The sequence below is a fragment of the Papio anubis genome, chromosome 1 (assembly GCF_008728515.1).
Source record: "Papio anubis isolate 15944 chromosome 1, Panubis1.0, whole genome shotgun sequence".
NCBI classification, from domain to species: Eukaryota; Metazoa; Chordata; class Mammalia; order Primates; family Cercopithecidae; genus Papio; species Papio anubis.
In genome coordinates, this window is record NC_044976.1 from 193,421,771 (window position 1) to 193,444,585 (window position 22,815).

The window sequence follows — 22,815 nt, forward strand, 5'->3', positions numbered from 1 at the left end:
GCCCGCTCCCCCTGACCGCCCCCCGGGAAGGAGCAAGATAGAGCGCTCTCCCCTCCTCCTCCGCACTCGAGGATCCAGGAAGGAGAAGAAAGAGGCTCTGCGCCTTCCTGGCCCGTCGCGGGGGCCCGCGTTCCCCATGGGCTGGGTTCCCCCTCCCCACCTGGGGTCTCAGCACGCGCGCCTGGCCTGCGAGGGGCGTGTGCCGGGCCCGGGAGCCCCCCTCCCCGGCCCCAGCCCTGGTCCTGGCATCACTCACAGAGCCCGAGCGCCGCCGCCAGCACCGACCACAGCCAGCGACTACTGTCTGGGGCTGCAATCACCGCCCCGGCTCCGGCGGGCGCTGCCATCGTCCAACCGCTGCAGTCGCCGCCGCCGCGCCCCTAAGCCCCGGTCCCCGCTGAGGTTGGCTCGGCTTGGGGAAGACGGTTCTGATCTCTCCGCCACCCGAGCCGGGTGGCACCTACACGCTGCGCTCCCCACTCCGGCCCCAGCCGCGGCTCGCCAACTCTGCACCCAAGCCTCAGCCCGGCTCCGGCCCTCGCTGTCCGCTCATTGGCCTGCCCTCGCCCTTTTAAGGACGCGATTGGAGAGACAGGCTGTCCATCACCCGTCCACGGGGAAGGCCCCGCCTCCTCGGTCCCACCCAGGCGGCTTGGCCCCGCGCGGAGGCCGGGTCTGCAGCGGTCCCAGGCCGAGCCGAGCCCTCCGCCTGCCTGCGTGGCTGTCCGCCTGCGGGCCCAGCCAGCCAGCGTCTCCTTTGCCTTTCTCAGGGTCCAGTCCCATGGTCCTCTTCATTGTCTCTCCTCGCCACGGGTCTTTGCTGGGTACTAACCTCGCCTCCGCTTCAGCTCTTCTTGGTCTCTGCCGGCCTCACCTAACGAAAAAGAAACAATTCATTTACCTTAAAAAGAAAGAAAAGACAGAATGAAAAATAGTGAGGCGTTCAATTCATGGGGGAGAGACTTCTAATTCAGTCGTGCAGGTGGAACACGTTCCCCTTGCCCTGTCCCCAAGGCCTGTCCTTTCTTTGCGTGGACTAGATAATGTATGTGTCGCAATTTGCGAAATCTGCTAGTTTAAAAAGAAGTCTCCATCTTGTCCTAACCTCCTCTTAGGAACCTCCCTCCTGGCTTCAGAAGGATGGGAATCTGGAACTCGGGTTTCCTACTACCTGGAAAACAAATAAAAATGCTTTTTGATTGTTTTGCTTTTGCATGTCAGTATTCCTGTCTGTGTCCGTGAAAAATAGAATGCCGAAGTTCCCCGACACTGATTCTGAAGTGCCCTGCATAAGTTCCCGACACTGATTGCTGGCCCTGCTCAACTTGGTTACGTTGGCCCAGAACAGTCTGCCACCTACGGGTTGTCTAATCAGTAGGGGAAGTATTTGGAAGGATTCTTATGAAAATGACTTACAAAAGGGAAAAATGGAGGGACAGGGGCACAAGAAAGATGAGTGTGAAGGAGGAACAGGGAAGATTCAGGTGGGAGGCTGATGCGGTGAGGAAGGGAAACAAGCTTTAGACAATTACGACAAGAGCCGGGGAAGAGTATGGTGAGAACCCAAAATGCAACCTGTCACTTCAGGGTTTTGTCTAAGGTCAGTCTTAACAATGCCATTCCTGATAGCTGTGCTGTTTTAGCTAACACTGTAGTACAGCAAAATTATAAGAACATTAGAAAAAAAACTTAAAAAAAATACCAGAACCACTTCGCCCTATTTCTGTCAGCAGATCCTTTTGAAGTGTGTCTTACATGCCATAGGTTGGAAAAGATACCAATGCATTAATTGAACCATGGATGTAGAACGCCTGGGCTTTACTCTCAAGAAGCACATCCTCTACTAGGGGTACACAAACAAGTACTCGAGTAAAAATGAGGGCTGGGCGCCGTGGCTCACACTTGTAATCCCAGCAGTTCGGGAGGCCGACGCAGGCAGATCACGAGGTCATGAGTTCGAGACCAGCCTGGCCAACGTGGTGAACCTGTCTCTACCAAAAGATACAAAAAAATTCGCCGGCCATGGTGGCGTGCTGCCCGACTATACCCAGCTACTCGGGTGACTGGGGCAGGAGAATCGCTTGAACCTGGGAGGCGGAGGCTGCAGTGAGAGGAAATCAGGCGCCATTGCACTCCAGCCTGGGCGACAGGGCGAGACTCTGTCTCTACTAAAAATACAAAAACTTACCTGGCGTGGTGACGGGGGCCTGTAGTCCCAGCTACTCGGGAGGCTGAGGCAGGAGAATGGCGTGAACCCGGGAGGCGGAGCTTGCAGTGAGCCGAGATCGCGCCACTGCACTCCAGCCTCGGCGATAGAGCGAGACTGTGTCTCGGGGGGGAAAAAAAAGGGAGGGGGGGAAGAGTGAATAAGGATGAAACCCAAAGCCAGCAGAGACAGTGACACTCAGCAGTGTTTAAAGCTTCTCTGCTGATTGTGATGTACCTCAGCCACATATACCTCGCTCTCCCAAAATCCACTGGCCCAAGAAGCATCTAGAAAGATTCACCAAGGATGAATAAAAGTTCACCAGAGAGCAAACAGGAAAAGAAAAAGAAAACTCAGAGAACCGATGAATAAAGGTTCACCAGAGAGAAAACAGGAAAAGAAAACTCAGAGAACCGAGAAAACAGGAAAAGCACATTCATCGAGAAATGAAACCACCTACCAAGTGTGAGAAACATCAGGTTTGCAACTTGAGGGGAGTGAGGGGAAGAGGGGAAGACAGAATGCCAGGAAAGGAGGCTGCGGTCATATTTTGAAGAGCCTTGAGTTGTTTTTTCTGGAGGCAGTGGAGAGTGGTGAAAGGGGTGTAGGAAGTTCAGATCTGTGTTTTAAAAAGGTAACCACTGCAGCAGGGCAAGAATGAAGAGGGCAGGAAATAAGGTATTGACAGTGGGGATAAGAAGACAGGATTTGAGAGACATTTCACAAAAAGAACTGCAGGACTGGATATAAATTGGATGAGAATATAATGAAGAGAAAAAGAGTCTCAATTTCTAGCCTGTCTATCCTTGTCTTCAAGATCTGTTGCCAGAGGAAAACTGGAATGTGAGTGTTGTTCCAGGAACCCTGAGAATTTGACTCCTCACAGATAACAATCAGACAGATTCAAAGAGGAATCCCGGGCCACCTTGAGAAAGATTTGCCTGAAGCCAAATCAGTTTCACAAAGAATGTCTTAATCCAGAAGCATTGTTGCTAGAAAATTTTGAAAATTGGAAAATTAGAGTTCTAGTGTCTCCTTCCCCTGGGCACAGAGACACCAATTCGGGGGAACAAGGGTAAAAGGGTCTTTAGGGAGGTGTTAATTCTTACAGGAGAAGGCTGTGTTGCCAGACTTCTAAATTCACTGTAGCTGGGATAGAATTTTCCTCAAGATACACTGTCTTCCTGGGCCCTGCAACCATCTGTGTACTGCATCTGCTTCACAAGGACCTAATTCTAGGGAAGCATGTGCCTGGACAGATAGCGCAGGCCTTTCTGCTACCAAATAAGGATGTTTCCTACTGTCAATGAAGCAATCAATATTCTGAGTTTTGTTATTGTCAGTCTTTCTGCATCATTGTTACGACAGTCAAATGAAATACTCAAGTATTTGGTCTGCCGAGTAAAAGACAAGTTCCTTTTAATGATTAGAGAGAAGTAGAAGTTGGGGGAAAAAAACCTAAAATGATAATAGCGATAGTAAATTCAAATGGGAAAAGAGAGCGAGCAGGGAGACTCCTTGAGACTGAGGCTTTCAGATATCTGAAGTGGTTACATTATTTTCTCTAACCAGTTATATTCTATGGCTTCCTCATTTTAAGGAGAAAAGCAGTATAAACTTCTTAGGTGTCCAGGGCATATTTTTTTCCAGTTAGATTTTGATGAATACACAATCCTGGCAATCTAGAACTTGTTAACATTGTACAAGGTATTCTTATCCTCCCTCCTTTCCTGGAGCCCTAAGAACTGAAGACTCAAGTTAGGGCAGTTTGAAATGAAACAAAGAAGGGTGAAGACAGTGCTAGATTTTCTATAATTTTCTGTTGTCAAACCATAGGAAGAAAGTTGACAGTCTGAAGTCGGCCACACAGTACTTGTTGTTAAATGTTTGTTGAAAAATGAGCAGGCCGGACGCGGTGGCTCACGCCTGTAATCCCAGCACTTTGGGAGGCCGAGGCGGGCGGATCACGAGGTCAGATCGAGAACAGCCTGGCCAACATGGCGAAACACCCCGCTCTGCCCCCACCGCCCCGTCTCTGCTAAAAATACATTTGGTGCCGGCCTTTTTTAATTCCAGCTACTGGGGAGGCTGAGGCGGGAAAATTGCTTGAACCCGGGAGGCGGAGGTTGCAGTGAGCTGAGATTGCGCCACTGCACTCCAGCCTGGGTGACAGAGCAAGATTTCTGTCTCGGAAAAAGATAAAAAAGAATGAGCAATGAATGAATGAATAAACCGATGAATGCATGACACATGAAATAAAATTAATGAATGGGTCTATTTAGGATAGTCACTCTGTCTACTCGTTTCCTATCTGGTTGGTTATTTGCTAGAATGACAATTCACAATTACTGTTTATCAACGTGTTTGTCAACGTGATATGGAAGCAGAATTCTAGGAAAGCTAGAATAACGCCATTTTAAGTTCGGCTCCATTTTAGGACTAAGAAGGCACACTCCTTGCCTGCCACGACCCATAGTCATGGGATGTTTATAGTTAAGTAAACAGCCTGAAGATCTCTAGGACCCACTCCTACAACAGCAAGAAGTCCAAATGTCCTAATATCCACAGCAATATATGCCTTTAAGATATCATAGTTATGCTTTTATGTATTCACCAATAATTGTCTTCTTTAAATCAAGAGAGTAGGCCGGGCGCGGGGGCTCAAGCCTGTAATCCCAGCACTTTGGGAGGCCGAGACGAGCGGATCACTAGGTCAGGAGATCGAGACCATCCTGGCTAACACGGTGAAACCCCGTCTCTACTAAAAAATACAAAAATCTAGCCGGGCGAGGTGGCAGGCGCCTGCGGTCCCAGCTACTCCGGAGGCTGAGGCAGGAGAATGGCGTAAACCCGGGAGGCGGAGCTTGCAGCGAGCTGAGATCCGGCCACTGCACTCCAGCCTAAGCGACAGAGCCAGACTCAGTCTCAAATAAATTAAATAAATAAATAGAGTAACAAATTTTGTCATGTTGTCTGCTCACCCGCATGTAGGCACAGCTTAGCTTAGCTTTTACATAGGTAAGATCACTCTATAAGAAAAACTTAAGGACAGGGTGTTTCTCCTCCTACTTTCTGAGGATGTCCTGCTCTGTAAGAGTAGTTTCCAATAAACTTGCTGCTTTCATTACTCTCTGCAACTCAACCTGAATTCTTTCCTGCACGAGATCCAAGAACCCTCTCTCTAGGTCTGGGTGAAGATCCCTTTTTCCGGTAACAAAAGTACTAAAATGCAGTGAGCCATGATCATGCCACTGCACTCCAGCCTGGGTGACAGAGTGAGACCCTGTATCAAAAAACAAAACAAACAAACAAACAAAGCACCTAAAATTTCTATTGTTATGGAATTTGGGACAAATTGTAACCATTCAGAATTATTCATTGAGCACTAGCTTTCCTATGGTAAGCCTCAATGCTAAGTATTTAAGAATTTAGGGCCGGGCGCGATGGCTCACGCCTGTAATCCCAGTACTTTGGGAGGCCGAGGCGGGCGGATCACCAGATCAGGAGATTGAGACCATCCTAGCTAACACGGTGAAACCCTGTCTCTATTAAAATACAAAAAAATTAGCCGGGCCTGGTGGCAGGCGCCTGTTGTCCCAGCTACTCGGAAGGCTGAGGCAGGAGAATGGCATGAACCCAGGAGGCGGAGCTTGCAGTGAGCTGAGATCTCACCACTGCACTCCAGCATGGGCGACAGAGCGAGACTCCGTCGCAAAAAAAAAAAAAAAAAAAAAAAAAAAGAATTTAGGCGAGGGGCAGTGGCTCACGCCTGTAATCCTATTAGGGAGGCCGAGGAGGGTGGATCAGCTGAGGTCAGGAGTTCGAGACCAGCCTGTCCAACATGGTAAAACCCGTCTCTTCTAAAAATACAAAAATTAGCTGGGCGTGGTGGCCTGCGCCTCTAATCCCAGCTACTCCGGAGGCGGAGAATCGCTTGAACCTGGAGGGCGGAGGGGGCGGAGGTTGCAGTGAGCCGAGATCACACCACTTCACTCCAGCCTGGCGAAAGAGCGAAGCGAGACTCCGTTTCAAAAAAAAAAAGAAAGAAAAAAAAAAAAGAATTTAAAATATAGTTAAGAAGCCATGCCTACTATATCTAATTAAAGATATTGGGACAATCGAACAGCAATCACACAATTGGTTACCAATTCTACAGTACAAATCAGTGTTGGTGTAGGTGTCTTGCACTCTAGGAAGTTACAGTTAGAGGAGATAAGATTGAAACCCAGTTATTTACCACATACAATTGGTTTTGATATGTTAAAGGATCTTTTTCTGGGAAGGTTAGAGTTTGGGATTTATCCAAAAGCAAACAGGTTTTCCAGCTGAAGAGAACACTGAGTAAAAACAGAGATGAGAATTCACAAGGCTAAATAGGTGGGGCTTTGAATACTACAATAAAAAATATCGGCAAGAAACCGAGATTTCAACATTACAGAAAAGTGCGAAAGAGAACGAATGAAACATCCAGAACCCAGTAACGGAGAGAGTCTGGAATCTGCCACAGTGACATTGTCCCACACTCAGAGCCATTTATTAGCCATGAATAGAAATAAAATTACAGTTTTCGAAATAACAGGTGGATATTATACTGATAGTGACAACTACTTTGCTTTCTTCTGTGTTACTGATTTTTAAAGAGCAAAACAGAAAAGAAAGAAAATTGAAAACGCATAATCTATAGAAAGCAAACACAACCCAAAGATCGAATCCTAACATGCGAACAACCACATGAGGGCGCCTGACTAAATAGCTATGCATTCCTCAGCGATGACGGCAACCCAGAAGCGTGTCGGCTCGTTGGTCTAGGGGTATGATTCTCGCTTAGGGTGCGAGAGGTCCCGGGTTCAAATCCCGGACGAGCCCTCTTTTGTAGTAATCTCCTAGGTGCATGTTTTGTAGGTAGATTACTAAACGTAATAAACACAGGTTGGTCAGAGTAAAACACAAAATTGAGACTTTTAGAAACTTGGAGCACACTCCACGTTGGAATACCATTAGAAGGCCTCATTTTGAAAATGCAAAAAGTTTGCTAGTAATGTAGTATTGTACTATGAAAACGTCGTTCCTACCTGTCTATTCCTGGATGCAGCGCATGTACAGAGACATCGGGAGATCTGCTCTTGGTTGCCTATGGCGTGGTTTAAACTCATCCACGACAGTGTCCAGCACCGGGGGGGTATCTCCCGAGCGCCCCTTTCCTCGGAAATGCTCATTCCCGAACCCCGGGACCTGCTAATCCATGACGCCCCCTGCTCGTTTGGAGGAGTTAAAGGCGTGCACAGGATTCCGCACTAGGCGTCTGTTTTTCAAGTGTGTGTTTCACATGGTACAAAGCAATTTGAATGCGTTGCCCTTGGGCGTATAGTAACTATATGTTGTATTAATTGAGCTCACATGGTCCTTCGCTTCAAAACACAAAGGGGATCAACATTTGAGCTCATGGGGCCAGTATGCTTTCATTTAAGTTTCTGAATGGAATATGGGGGACAGGGGGGAAAAATCTGTTTTTAAATTTTGGGTGTAGGTGGGGGGGTAAAAGCCTGGGCTCGTCCGGGATTTGAACCCGGGACCTCTCGCACCCGAAGCGAGAATCATACCCCTAGACCAACGAGCCGCTCTCGGCAAAGGCGCTCCCAGCGCTTCCCTTCAGCCTTGTTCCGCCTCTCGCCTCACGTTCCGAACAACCACAACCTGCGACCCTTCTGCTGCGTGTCCTCTGATTCCCTAAGCCTCCGGTCCGGAGCGCTTACCGCCCAGCCGCGTAGAGGAGCAGGGAGGGACAGGCTTTTGCCTGGTCCGGCCGTTCCAACCCCCCATCGCCGGCATGGCCTCCACGTTCTCACGCGCTCCCGGAAGCCGCCTTCCGGAGCCCGGGCTGGCCCCGGCGGTTCTACTCGCAGTGTTGGCGGGCGCCGGGAGTACCGGCTGAGGAAAGTGCGCAGGGGGCAGGGCGCCTCAGGACGCAGACCGGTGCCAGGTCCCCCGTCCAGGTGAGAGGGCAAAACACCACAAGGACCTGGAAGAACGCCCTGACCAGGCTACAGAGCGATGGATTCCTTTTAGGCTGAACTGAAAGTAGCCTAAGAATGCAGGAGTGTTTTCGAAATAAGGGACCTCTGCACTTGGCCACGCCTCGCCCAGCGCGTCAGTGCACGCAGAGCTGGGCCTGCTCGCTCCGCGACTGGGTCGGTGAATGAAGATGGGGAACTCGGGCGAGGGAAGGGAATACCCGAATCCTGGCTAAGAAAGGGGTGGTGGGAGACGAAAGAGTGAATATTAACTCCCCGAACCTTCATTTGGGGGTAATGAACTCTTTTAAGCCCTTTGCTTGTATTGAACTCACCTGATATTCGTAATAATCACCTAGGTGCCATTGTATCTCCATTTGCAGATGAGGAAACTGAGGCTCAGAAATGTTAAGTCGCTCACATAAGTCCACAGGGCTAGGAGCTGGCGGTGGCGCTGGTCTAGGAACTCCCGAGGTCCTGGAGGGTGGGAGAACTGGGGGCTGGGGCGTATAAAAGGGACTGGAGAGTGGGGGAGAAGATTGGTACCTTGGTAGGTTGGAGGAGAGAGGGCAGTGGCAGTGGGCCTGGTCTCCTCCCTCCCATCCAGCAGAAAATCTGAGCCTGCCCTACGGCCCTTCCGCCCAGAAGAGCTGGAGTCCGAGTGCGGGGTCTCCCGCGGGTGTGGTTTCCCGGCCTGGGGGTCTAGCTCGTCTTGCCTGCTTTCGGACTGCTCTCACCGCTTCCCCCCGCCCCACGACCCCCGCCCGCCACCCTGCACTCCGGCTCCTTGCGGTTTGTGGCCAAGTTGCAGAGGTCCCTTATTTCTAAAACGCTCTTGCATTCTTAGGCTACTTTCAGTTTAGCATAAAAGGAACCCATTGCTCTGTAGCCTGGGCAGACCGTTCTTCTAGGTCCTGGTGGTGTTTTTGCCTTCTCACCTGCTAACCGAGAGCTTCCCACGTGCACCCGCTTCTCTGCTCTTTTCTCTCTCTCTCTCCCTCCCTTCCTTTTAATGTCAGTGAGCTTTTGGGACGACACTTAGCCATAGGAGGTCAGGACCAGGGTTCCTGCCCGTGGGGAGCGTAACAGGGGAAATGCAGTGAAGACACCTCAGAACAAACAGCGAGCACTGAAAAACCTTTCTTTAGCCCACTCTGGCGCTGTAGAGAGCCCTGTCGCTGGCTGGTACAGGGCCCAGGTCTAAGGTGGGCAGCCCTGTCTACGCCTTCTATTTGTTTGGAAGTGCGTAAAACTATTGACACTCTCTGCTTGTCTGAGACCACTTTTCTTCCTCCCACTGACCTAAGGTGTGAGAACTGGATATTGCTTTTTTTCTTTTCTTTCTTTCTTTCTTTCTTTTTTGAGACGGAGTTTCGCTCTTGTTGCCTAGGCTGGAGTGCAATGGTGCGATCTCGGCTCACCTCAACCTCTGTCTCCCAGGTTCAAGCGATTCTCCCCGCTCAGCCTCCCGAGTAGCTGGAATTACAGGCATGGGCTACCACGCCTGGCTAATTTTGTATTTTTAGTAGAGACAGAGTTTCTCCATGTTGGTCAGGCTGGTCTCGAACTCCCGACCTCACCTGGTCGGCCTTTCTAGGCCTCCCAAAGTGTTGGGTTGAGCCACAGCGCCCGACTGGATATTGCTTTTAACACACTGTTTGGTAGTTTGAGGGTGGTCAAGGGTGGGGAAGGTTGGGGAGAGAGTTTTCATTAGGGCAAGTCCTGAGCAGCTAAGTGTCACCCTCCTTCCCTTTGAGAGTGTGCCGTGCCTTCGCTGGGGCTCTCTCTGCCTTGCCTGAGCTCATCCCACTCCTGGAAGCTCTGACTCATTCCTGCCACTCACCATATGCGTGGTACATGACAGAGCTGGACACTTCTTTTATCTTTGCTGAGTATACACTCTCAAGTGTTTTTTGTTTGTTTGTTTTTGTTCGTTGTTGTTTTAATTTCCCAAGCCTGGGGAGAGGGATAAAAAATGAAAATAAGTTCGCAAGTCTGCTTTTCCATTCCTTTAAGTTGTTTGTAATGGCTTCATAGTATCCCATCAAGTTAATGGCACATCCTTTTCTTAATTATTCTTCCACTGTATGATAAGTAAGTGGTGTCAAACATTTCATTGAAATTTTGTGTATATAATTTTTTTTTTTTTTTTTTTTGAGACAGGGTCTCACTCTGTCACTCAGACTGTAGTGCAGTGGTGCGATCATGGCTCACTGCAGCCTCAACCTCCTGGGCTCAAGTGATCCTCCCACCTCAGTCTCCCAGGTAGCTGGGACAGGCATGTGCCACCTACACCTGGCTAGTTCACCGACACCTGGCTAATATTTTTGTATTTTTCTGTAGAGATGGAGTTTCACTATGTTGCCCAGGCTGGTCTCCAACTCCTGGGCTCAAGTGATCTGTCCACCTCCGCCTCCCAAAGTGCTGGGATTACAGGCATGAGCCACTGCACCCGGCCCCTTTATATGTACTTTGGATTATATTTCCTTAGAACACAATCCCAGAGTTGGTCTGGTCACAGGGATAAACACTGGTCCTTGGCCACTTTTATAATTCTTGATGCAATTATGTGCTAAGGAGCGTGGCTTGGCTGGTTAACAAGTAAGATGGAAATGTGGAAGAAGAGGACCAGTGGCTCTTGGAGAACTTTAAAGCCCATGATTTCATCTTTTAATTTCATTTAAGGGTTTTGATGGCATCAAAGCTTTTGAGAATGGTGATAATGTTAAAAGTATTATTGACAACAACAATTTTGACTTGGGGTCAGAGGTGTAAAAGGGAGTAAAAGAAATTAGAAAACTAGTAAATCCATTGGGAGATGATTAGAATAACTCCGGGATGACATTATTGAAACTGTGAATGGGCATTTAAATCACTTGTAATGAGGATTCAGTGACTATTTAATAACTAAGATTTGCTGGCCACTGAATTCTTACCCAATTTAGGCTTAAGTGGTGCAGACTTGGCTCTGTCTAGCAAGGTCAGTCCTTAGAAATGAGAATACAATTAATTACATGGGTTCACTACTCCAAGGAACCTTCTCGCTAACTTGGCACACAGGACTGGCCTCATGCTCATATGCTGAGCCTTGTTTGCTGCTTGTGTACGAGAAGGCCATGGCAGTTGTCTTGGTAGGCTTGTGTCACCCACAGCAAGCCTTCCTCCAATTTAAACAGAAACTTGGATCTGACTGAAAATTCGTGTCTTTTTCCAGATTCTAGTCCAATATCCAGCAAAAGCTTCAGCTACGTGTTGCTAAATACATTTCTATTTGGTTTCCCTCAATGATCCTTTTTATGAGGTTTAGATCATGTGTCCCTCTGAATTTTGCAGTCCCTTCATTGAACCACTATTAATGAATTCTTGGAACTCCCTCAGCCTCTTCATTTTTCATTCAAAAGGTTTTGCTTGTTTTTAAGTTTTGAGAGTACATGAGGTCGGAGGGATAATATGAATCTTAGATCTAGATTGTGAAAGAACTGCTCTCCACTAGGACACCTTCACTTCTACCAGGGAATCTTATTACCTGTTGATCTTATTACCCTGTGTTTTATACAGAGCTAGTTCTGGTCAGATGTTTCTGGTTAACACAAAAATGTATCGTTTTCATGATCAAACTTGTGATTCTTTATGAAGACATGCTCATGACAGCATGTTACAAAAAAGAAAGAGAAAATTAGATATAGTAAAATCCCAATTTTGCACCAACCAAGAATTAAAACAAACGTATATAATGCACTGAAAAAAAAAAAGAAGAAAATCCATAAAATAGTAACATTAGTTATCCCTGGATAGTGGACTTAAAAATACTTTTTTATTTGCTTCTTAAAATTTTTTCTTTCCCCCCACCAATTTTCTAAAAGAAAGATGCATTGCTTTTACAATGAGAAAAAAATAAGGATAATTAACATTTTTAAGCCACAAAGAAAACAGGGGTCTTAAAACTGCATTTCTTTTTTTGTGGTAGAATGAATAGAGACACAGAATTAGAAGCAATGTAAAGCAGGCCCTGTTGTGCTTCTCCATCCCTTCTGCTTCCAGAGGTGGTCAATAAGCCTGTTTGTATCACTCCTGAGAGGCCAGGTGCAGCTGTGATGGGGATGTGCCTGGCACTGTCTAGTACACATGGCTTCCTTAGATAGTCAAACAGCAGTGACTAGTGTTGGAGGTCCTATTGTTTGAAGAGGCCATTATTTTCTTGGAGAGGAATGAGTATCTGTGTCTTGGTAATATCCATCCTTTGAGTACCAATCACATAATTATTCTAGAATTTTGTTTCTGCATGCTGGTTAAAGTGCAGTTCAGTCTACTCATTCTCTAAAACAGAAGAAACTGATAAGTGTGGTAACTGACTTAAGGGTTTACCCAAGTTAGAGTAACTTTCTTTAATTTCTTTCTTTTCTTTTTCTTTTTTTTTTTTTAGAGACAGTCTCACTCTGTCACCCAGGCTGGAGTGCAATGGCACGATCTCGGCTCACTGCAACTTCCACCTCCCAGGTTCAAGCGATTCTCCTGCCTCGGTCCCTGGAGTAGCTGGGATTACAGGTGTGTGGCACCATGCCCAGCTAATTTTTGTATTTTCAGTAGAGACAGGGTTTCACCATGTTGGCCAGGCTGGTCTCGAACTCCTGACCTCAGGTGATCCACCCGCCTCCGCCTCCCAAAGTGCTGGGATTACAGGTGTGAGCCACCACCCCCGGCCACTTTCTCAAATTTCTATGTAAAATTACATCATGAAGGACTAGAGTCATTACTTACAGCAGTACTCAGGGGGAATCCTAGCCTTCTTCTTTTTTTTTTTTTTGAGACCGAGTCTTACTCTGTCACGCAGGCTGGAGTACAGTGGCATCATCTCAGCTCACTGCTGCCTCCACCTCCTGGGTTCAAGCGTTTCTCCTGCCTCAGGGTTCCCAGTAGCTGGGATTACAGGCACACCAACAGACTCGGCTAATTTTTGTATTTGTAATAAAGACGGGACTTCACCATGCTGGTTGATCTTGAACTCCCAGCCTCAAGTGATCCACCCACTTTGGCCTCCCAAAGTGCTAGGATTACAGGCATAAGCCACCGCGCCTGCCCAGAATCCTAGCCTTTTCTGACCTCTTCCTTCATAGTGTCTTCCTGGCTGCTCCAGCTCCCATGGAGAAGCCCCACAGCTTTTCAGGATTAGGAGGATGTGTAAGACGTCTCTTAGTTCCTGTTTTGGATGTGGGTGGTTTTACTCTTTTGGCTTCCTTTACCCTCTGAGGCATGTAATACATTCGTCATGTCTTCCTCCTCTGAGGAGTCTCAAAGAACCAGTTTCCTGCCCCATTTGACCACAGTGAGACTTCGCTGGAGTTCCCACAGCTCTCCTGGGATTTGAGGGCAAAACTGGAATAATGGTCTCTTGTCAGCATCCATAGCCACTGTGATCAGGACATCCAGCACAGGGCTCGTGGGGAGCCTGGGTTACCCCAACAAAACTGGGAAGGCAGAAAAGTGTGTCTCCTGACCCTAGAATTTTGTGCACTTTGCTCCTCTTTTGTGACCCCCTCTGGGAAGGGTCTCAAGAAACTTCTCACACCTAGGTATAAATGACAAAGGAGGCTTCAAATAATGATCTCTCTCAGAAGTATCTGCATATTGAAGGAAGCTAATGAGGACATTTCAGGTGTTTGCTATCAGTTAAGAGAGGTGTTAAGCAGGGATGATTGTTGAAAAAAATCCCATCTCAGCTCTTAAATCAATTCAGTCATTCATTATTTAACAAATATTTATTGAGTACCTACCATATCTGAGGCACTGTGTACAATGAAGAATAATACAAACACATTGTACTCCCCTAGAGCTACAGGTTAGCTCTGGGCACAGTAATACATTATTATATAAAAAATGAGACTGATTTTCTTGGGTGGCTTATGAAACCTAATCCCATTTTATGTGAGCATTTGGATTTTGTTCAGTGCTTTTGATATCTTCATAAACCACCCAATCATGCATTATATAGAGACGTTCTTTTTATCCTTTTTTTCACCTGGTCCATCGAGCAAAAACTTGACTGGAACTAGTTGGGGTCAAATAAAATTTAATTTTGAAGCAAACAATGGAATTGGGTGTTTCGGGTTTTGTCCCGTGGGAAACAGCTGTTGTTTTTTGCCTGCCTTCATAGCTTCTTTTGGTAACAGCACCCTGATTTCACTTTGGGGAATCTTCTTGCTTGCCTTTGCAGGCCTTGTAGAGACAGTGCAGGATTGACTCACCTAGCTCCTAGCTCCAGGAAAGGGCATGCAGTCTCTGCATCTCCTTGGTTGTAACGATTGATTCAGGGCATAGGGCCTATGGAAAGCCTCTACAGGATTTTTTCCCCACAGTAATGGGGAAAGAGTAAGCCCTTTCACTGGGTTTGCGGACTGGGAAGAACCTGCTTAAGAATATGACCAGCTGGACGTGGTGGCTCATGCCTGTAATCCCACTTTGGGAGGCTGAGGCGGGAGGATCATTTGAGGCCAGGAGTTTGAGATCAGCCTGGCCAACATGGTGAAACCTGGTCTCTACTAAAAAATACAAAAATTAGCTGGGCATGGTGGTGCATGCTTGTAATCCCAGCTATTAGGTTGGTGCAAAAGTAATTGCAGTACTTGGGAAGCTGAGGCACGAGAATTGCTTGAATCCAGGAGACAGAGGTTGCAATGAGCTGTGATTGTGCCACTGCACTCCAGCCTGAGTGACAGAGTGAGACTCTGTCTCATGTCAAAAAAAAGAAAAGAAAAAGAGAGAGAGAGAGCGTGCGCGCTCGCGTGAGCGAGCCTTGGCTGCAGCTATTAAGGAAAATTCATTAAATAATTTTTAAAAAAAGAAAAAGAGAATACGGCCAACAAGAGGGAAAGCAGAGACCAATGCCATGAGAGATTCCTGACATCACTTGGGTGACTGTACTTAGGTTTGTTTTTTTCAGATCTATGAAACTGAAAAAGGGGGAGAGATTCATTGAACTGTATAGTTCTGTTTTTCATCAACTAGTTTGAGTTGGGTTTCTGTCACCAGCAGCTAGGTGAACTTATTCATTCGGCTGTACTAAACACATACCTAATCAAGAAAACCTAATCAGAAGATGATGGACTGGTCGCCTTTTCACGCATTTATTTCTTTGACATATATTTATTGAACATGTAGTTAACTGGTCATAGGACAAAACCTGCATGAAAAACTGGGCATTGTTCAGGGTGACATCAGTGAGGAGCATGGAGTTCTGAGGCCCCTGAAGCTTACCTAGTTCCACATGCAGCTGAAACAGAATCCCAACCCCCTTTTAAATAGTGGCAGATCCCTTCAAAGCATCCAGGATTTTTTTCTTGCTGCCTCTCTGGAATAAGGAAGGACACAGTTTGAAATTCAAGCTAGACTATAAAGATAGTGGAAGAATGACTCTGACTCTTTCTTTAGCTCTGTTGATGTAGAAGGATCAGTGTTTTCTTTCAAACCCATTAAGAAAGCCTGAAAGAAACAGTCTTCCTGGCCTGTTAATAACTTTGTGCTACTTAAAACACAGATGAATTTCTTTAATCCCAAATTTAGAAGTTGCAGTATCAACCATGCAAATAAAACACCTGATCATGGTTGCTTCGAGAAAGCAGAGTTTTAAGCAGTGGGGCTGCAGCACTAAGAAAACTCAGTCCCTGCACTTCGCGAGTTCCCTGCCAAGAGCCCCCTTCATTGATGAACAAGCCCTAGGAATGGGGCCTCTGTTTTTTTCACAAAGTAGACCAAATAATGTGACTAACAGGAGACCTGGGGGATAGAAAGGTATTTTGATGCCCACAAGCATGGTCCCGCAATGTCACATTCTTGTCATTTTTACTGCCCCTTTCTTGTCTGCTATTATGTTTAGACCCTCCAGAAGAAAAATGCAGTTTCTGGCCGGGCGCAGTGGCTCAAGCCTGTAATCCCAGCACTTTGGGAGGCCGAGACGGACGGATCACGAGGTCAGGAGATCGAGACCATCCTGGCTAACACGGTGAAAACCCGTCTCTACTAAAAAATACAAAAATCTAGCCGGGCGAGGTGGCGGGTGCCTGTAGTCCCAGCTACTTGGGAGGCTGAGGCAGGAGAATGGCGTAAACCTGGGAGGCGGAGCTTGCAGTGAGCTGAGATCTGGCCACTGCACTCCAGCCTGGGCAACAGAGCGAGACTCCGTCTCAAAAAAAAAAAAAAAAGAAAGAAAAAATGCAGTTTCATTTTTCATATCTAAATCTCATACTTTCTGTTCCATGCCTTCCTCAAGTAAAGTGGCCCTTTTCATCACACACTCATAATCATGCACACATTCACAAAGTACTTGCCCAGATAGTGCATGTGTATAAACAACCCAAAGACATATATAAATAAAACCAAGTATTGTTTAGGGGTAGACTTCTCTCTCAATAAATGGATGGTAGCTAGATGGATAGCAAGCTAGTGAGCTAGCTAGACAAGTTTATAGATCTCAAAATAATTGACACACACATTTCCCAAATTCTGCTAATATCCAAAGTTTATCATAACTATGACAATATCAGTCTCAACCAGGTTACAAGTTTGTTACAAATTACAAACTACTTAAAAATAGTTTTGAAAAAAAAAAATCCCAAATATTAACACTAAACACTACCCTGGAGTTAGAAAAACTGTAAATGGGATGAGGAAACTGAGGTACCAGTGGTGACATAAGGCCTTTTTGTCTGAGAGACTGTTTTCTGAAGTCAGCGTAGGATGTAGTCTAACAGCCCTCCAGAAGAATAATTCTTCCAGCTACCAAATCAGCACATTGAGACATTAAAATACTCAGATCAGAATAAGGACCAACACTAAGTTTAAATGTGTATTTGGATTAACATTTTTCAGCAGGAGTGCATGAAGATGGGAGAGGATATAAGTCAAAGACTGGGTAGTCAGGCGCCCTGTCCCTTGCAGAACCTCCTACACTCACCAAACAGAATATTAAAGCAAGAGCTACCCAATAAGAAGAGACTAAAGACCCCAACTCACTCCTCCTGTGTTGGCCAGAAGAACCTGGGCTGTGAGTCAAGAAAAGCTTCCCAGGGAAACTAAGAAAAATGTTTTAATTATGTAGCTTGCACATCATGGTACTCAGGGCACCTCCCAGGAAACATCTAATCCACACTCAAGGATTCTGGAAATGCAAATTCATCCTCACAGGATCAATTGGGCAGCCGCCATTATTCAGGTATCACTGCTTTGCTTTCAGGAGGAGATGCAATGCGGGACATGAAACCTCCTACCATTCTGCCTCTCCATGGGAGTTCTCCACATTCTCAAGGGCAGGAGAAGGGAGTGAGCCAAGGCAGCAACCTCCCATGGTGGTCACCAACTGGAAAAGCACAGGGCAGGAAAAGCTACTGCGAATGGAGCAGACACTTTTTTTTTTTTTCTTAATGTTTTAATCATTATCTCTTCCAGTCCAATGTTTTAAAGACTGGTTGGCCAGTTCAAATTTGGACCAAGTTGAAAAGTTGTCTCTAGGGTTTTGATACAATTTAGGGTCTTCTGTAACTTACAGGATTTCTATTTTATGTTTATGGCCATCTAAAATTAGTTTTTAACTGATATTTGAGAACCGTAAACACTTTAGAACAATAAAAAGGAACTTTACCCAAGCAAATCTGATAAGCTAAATCAGAGCTCAGGTCGGAGGTCGGAGGTCGGAGGTTGGAGGTCGGCTGCAGGGATGGGTGAGTGTGGATAGCGTCCAGGGCTCCACAGGCTGACCAGTGCCCCTGGGACTCATCGCCACACGGCATTGTTTTCAGTAAGTTGTTGTTTAACCAAGTCCATCAAATGACATAAACTCAAACTGATAAAAGTCTGCTACCCTCAGATCCAGTCTCTATCTGCCAGGGAACATTTGGTGTGGAGGCCAGGAAATAATCCACCCTGTGTCTTCAGGCTGACTCCAGACTCTCAGCATATTCTGCCTCTGCAATGCCTTCGTCTGCTGCTGCTACGACTGTTGCTGCTACTTGCAAAGAGATGTGTCCAGCAACTTCATCACTGGGGCACAATGAGCTGTTCTTCACATTTTAGTGTCCTGGACAGGAGTGTCATCCTGTGAACAGGGGAGGAAAGAATTAATTAGGAAAATGGTGAGGAAATCCTGACACTCAGTATCTCTCCTCAGGGATGCTGGATCAGGCAATAGTAACAGTAGGAGTAGTAAGAATGATAGTCATAAGAATGCTATGCGCCCGACTTAGTTTTATTTTTTAATGCATTGACTTATTTAATCCTCACGAAAGCAATATGAGGTAGGTACTTCTATTAACTCTGTCATAGGTGAGGCAATGAAAGCACAGAGAGGTTATATCCCCTAGGTCACACAGCTAGTAAGTGGTGAAGTCAGGATTTTAACCTAGAGATCAGAGCTTGAGTCGTCAAGTACCAAGTGACCCCGCCCACCCCTTGATGCCTGAGTTCCCTCTATCTTGGCCTCTTACCTATTCACTCATTCCCATTCAATGTGCTCTCCTGAAACTCTGCTCAAGATTCTTTGGCAGCATATAAATGGAAAAAGGACAGAAAGAGTTGAAAATAAAAGACTAACACTTGAGTCAAAGGACAGTAAAGTAGCTTTTTATTCAACAGTCATTCAGAAGGTATTACTTCGAGATCCTTCTGTGCTAGGAGCTGTACCAGGACTCCAGCCTCGTCTCCATCAGTTCTTTAGCTGAGAAATGGAAACATTTGGGAATGTAACCACAGTACAAGGTGGGGTGTGATGTGGACCATCCTAATGGATTATACTGAGCAGGGGGGCATTTGTCCTCAGAGCAATCAGAAAAGGCCTGTGGAGGGAAAGATAGAGGTGTGGTGAGAGGACTTCCAGGTACCAGTGAGGGCTGGGTTTAAGTGGACTGCTGGCAATTTCAGCTGGCAGTGCAGGCATTTGGGCAAAGAGGCTGAGGGAGTGGATGAGGGGATGCTTTGCCTATTGTGGAATGGTGAAGGGTGCAGGCTGGCTGGAGCCCCAGCCACGCTGTTGAGGGGCGTGGAGACAGCGAAGGTTAGGCAGGTGGCAAAGCCCAGCCCGTGGAGGAGCATGAACTCCATTTTTCAGTGGGCAGTATCAAAGGGTTTGGGATAGGAGAGCAACCTATGGTATTTATAGGAAGAAGAATATGGCAATGATGTGTAGGGTGAGTCTGGAGACCAGGAATTCTGTTAGGAATGAGTTGTGATTGTAGAGATAGAAAAGAAAGGCTAGCACTGGTATCATCATAGAGATGGGGTTGCGCCATGTTGCCCAGGCTGGTCTCCAGCTCCTGGGCTCCAGCGATCCTCATGCCTCGCCTTCCTAAAATACTGGGATCACAGGTGTGAGGGACTGTGCCCTGCCACAATTCCATTACTGATTGAGCTCCCACAAAGCACTGGTCATGCTTGGGGCTGGGGAGGGTCAAGGAGGAGGAGGGGGAAAGGGGAGAAGAAGAAGGAGAGGCAGAGGGATCTCTGGGGAGGACAGTTAATGTGTCTGAGGGATGATGGAGGTGGGAATGCAGGGAGTGCGTCCCCAGGAGAACTGAGAAGAAATAAGGGCCAAGAACTGAGTCTGTTGACCTGCCAGTTAACCAGGAGGGAGAAGAAAGAAAGAACAAAGTAAACACTACAAAGTTACAAAGGTAGGGGATTCTCAAGAGAAGGATGTATTTCATCAGCTCAGGGAGAAAAGAATTTCAAATCAAATGTTGAGAAACCAAGGGGAATGACTTGGAAAGCAATTCAATCAGGCAATTAGGAAGTCAGCACTTATCGTTAATACAACAAAGTCTCAGATTTGATGTCCAAACATTTCGAATGTCTTTGTTTGGGTAAGTTAGTCTCTGGCATAGCTGAGTGCCCTACACAATACTGGATACATAATGAGTGTTTGAGAAACGTTTATTTATTTATTTTTAAAACATTTATAAATTTATTTTTAGACGGAGTCTCTGTCGCCCAGGCTGGAGTGGCTCGATCTCAACTCACTGCAACCTCCACTTCCTGGGTTCAAGTGACTCTCCTGCCTCAGCCTCCCGAGTAGCTGGGACTGCAGGCTCGCACCACCACCCCTGGCTAATTTTCATATTTTTAGTGGAGCCACGGTTTCACCATGTTGGCCAGGCTGATCTCGAACTGCTGACCTCAAGTGATCTGCCCGCCTCAGCCTCCCAGAGTGCTGGGATTACAGGCGTGAGCCACCGTGCCCGGATAGCACTTGCTAAATTTATTTGAAGTATTAGAGTTGTATCTGATTCTGGGCCCTCTTTCCAGGGTGACTTTTCCTTATAAACAGAATCCTAAGTGCAGTGACTTGATACGTCCAGCCTGCCTGTGATCGAAATCCCCACAATGGCTCCTTCTTTCAGCATGACATGTTAAAACACTTGTGAGGGGCAACCTAACAGTAAGGGAACCCTTTATAGTGCTTTCACACATCTGATGCCTTTGGCGTACTTATGGAACTTTCCTGTTTTCTCTCGAAGAACAAATTGCTCCTGCCTTTGTGCTTCACATAGCACCCTTTGAGGGCAGAATCCCATTTATTCCACTGCCTTGTCGTTATTTGTTTATGCCTCTGTCTTTTTCACTTTTGACTCCCGGTATCTCACATACTGGTAGGGATAACGGGTGCTTATTAAATACTGATTGCATGAATGCAACCATAATTAGTTTGTCTGATCAATCTATTTCTACCACCAAGGAACAAGATGGGAATTAGGTTGGGGGTTAGAAAACTGCTTAGAGGTGTGTGCTGCCTCTGGGGGATCCAGGAAAGACCTGGGACAGGCATGGGTGCCTAAGGAAGCCTATAACTCAAGGGGTCAACCTTGTAATTGTTTTCACTGATGATTCCTTTTGCACTAGTGACTCAGGCATTTTGATTCTGACCTTGACCTGGTTTAAGAGGAACAGGGAGGACTGGAGAACCAGTGCCCTCTTCCAGATTAAACAAATTATGCACACGTGCACAGGTACTTTGTAAGCAGTTTATTCTGATGATGGGGCAGGTGCCTAATATATCAACATTGATAGAGCTCTGTGACTATGGACAACTCCTGTCCTCTCTCAGAGCCTTGGTTTCTTTCTCTCTCTAGACTAGTCTGGGCGTGGTGGCTCACGCCTGTAATCCCATCACTTTGGGAGGCTGAGGTGGGCAGATCACTTGAGGTCAGGAATTCAAGACCAGCCTGGCCAATATGGTGAAATCCTTATCTCTACTAAAAATACAAAAATTAGCCTGACATGGTGGTGCGGGCTTGTAATCCCAGCTACTTGGGAGGCTGACACAGGAGAATCACTTGAACGCAGGAGGCAGAGTCTGCAGTGAGCTGAGATTGTGCCACTGCACTCCAGCCTGGGTAACAGAGCAAGACTCCATGTCAAAAAAAAAAAAAAGAAACTAGGCAATTGGGTTAAGTGGCATCTCAGAGATGACAAGAGGAAAAGCATTCCTTTCATTCCATTCAGAGGTGGAAGTGGAGCTACTCTTTCTCAACCTGAGCTGCCTGTTTGGGAGGAGTGTGCTCCTGAGGGTGCTGGGCATTCTCTTCCTCTGCCCAGGGCTCTGTCGGGAATATGGAAGTGGCAAGGCTTGAGAGATTACCAGTGAGCCTGCCCCAGAGCTCCTGGAGTTCCTGCAGGAAGACTTCTTCTATCTGAGACCTCCCTGAAGCAGCCCTCTTCCCTACTAGCTTTTCAACCAAAGCGACTTTTCAATCCTTCAGGATTGGAAGGTGCTGTCAGTGAAATGGGGAGGTCTCCTGGCAAGGCATGTGTCTCCTAACCTAAAAATAAGATGTGGCAACCCCTGGCAGGTGACTACTTGGACCCAGTGACTTCATCCTCAAAAAGGACTAACAGTTTGGGGCACGTATTTGCCTTCTGTAGAGCTGGTGGAATCTCTCAATTCCAGAAGATTCTAAATCTAAAGACCGCTTACGTAGAATGGAAAGTGTTAAAGAAATCTGGAGCACCTCTGCCTGACAACTTAACCCAGGGGTCTCAGTCATACTTTATGAGTCTTTGGGACTCAGACATTTTTCTCCCTGATCTAGCATGAGTAAGAATAATGTGAGGGTCCCAGGAGATCCCCTAAACACATCAATTCCTCTTATATGTGTACTTCTATCATTAGAGAGTATTTCTTTTGGGTCAATTTCTGTCTTCCTTCAAAATTCATTCATTCACTCAACAAAGATTTTTTAAAGAACCTACTATGTTCCAGATTCTGTAGCAGGTGCTGGAGATGCAGTGAGGAAAAGGAGTAGAGAAAGACAATTAAAAAATACACAGGAGAATTTCAAATAGTGATGTGTTCTGTGATGACGAAGTAGAATCGTGGGAGAGAGTAACTGATGGGGTGGAGGGAGGTCCGCTTAGACTGAGTGACACAGACAGGCCTCGGTGAGAAGGGACCATCTGAGCTGAGCTCTGAGCCATGGGTAAGAAGCGGCCCTGTAAGGATCAGAAGGAATGTCCCACACAGAGGGGACAGCAAGGATAGAGCTCTGAAGTGAGAATGAGCTTGCTGTATTTGAAGAACAAAAAGACCTCAGCATGGCTGGAGCACAGTGAGGGGGAGAG

At 46.7% G+C, this 22,815-nt stretch overlaps 2 protein-coding genes and 2 non-coding genes across 13 annotated transcripts in view; 1 reads left to right on the forward strand and 3 right to left on the reverse strand.

Annotated features, from left to right (window-relative positions):
• MPZL1 (myelin protein zero like 1) overlaps positions 1-8,280 on the reverse strand; it is a 71,362-nt gene extending 63,082 nt beyond the window's left edge. For 2 of the 8 annotated variants that reach the window (XM_009193226.4, XM_021930919.2), the window contains exons 1-2: positions 7,960-8,280; positions 833-874 (exon numbers count right to left, since the gene is read on the reverse strand). In XM_009193226.4, the coding sequence (XP_009191490.1) occupies positions 833-874; positions 7,960-8,035 (118 nt within the window). In that variant the 5' untranslated portion in view covers positions 8,036-8,280. Of the gene's footprint in view, positions 1-256; positions 804-832; positions 875-2,188; positions 2,213-7,959 lie in introns of those variants that run through there. The other 6 variants (XR_640701.4, XM_009193222.4, XM_009193237.4 and 3 more) reach the window with 6 other exon arrangements.
• TRNAP-AGG lies at positions 7,001-7,072 on the forward strand. The gene has a single exon. It is a non-coding gene; the product is annotated as a tRNA-Pro (tRNA).
• On the reverse strand, positions 7,752-7,823 carry TRNAP-CGG. Its single transcript has one exon. It is a non-coding gene; the product is annotated as a tRNA-Pro (tRNA).
• An 8,431-nt stretch (positions 8,281-16,711) lies between the features above and the next one.
• RCSD1 (RCSD domain containing 1) overlaps positions 16,712-22,815 on the reverse strand; it is a 76,537-nt gene continuing 70,433 nt past the window's right edge. For all 3 annotated transcript variants that reach the window (XM_003893506.5, XM_021930931.2, XM_009193205.2), the window contains one exon: positions 16,712-18,301. In XM_003893506.5, coding sequence (XP_003893555.1) covers positions 18,269-18,301 — 33 coding nt within the window. In that variant the 3' untranslated portion in view covers positions 16,712-18,268. The remainder of the gene's footprint in view (positions 18,302-22,815) is intronic.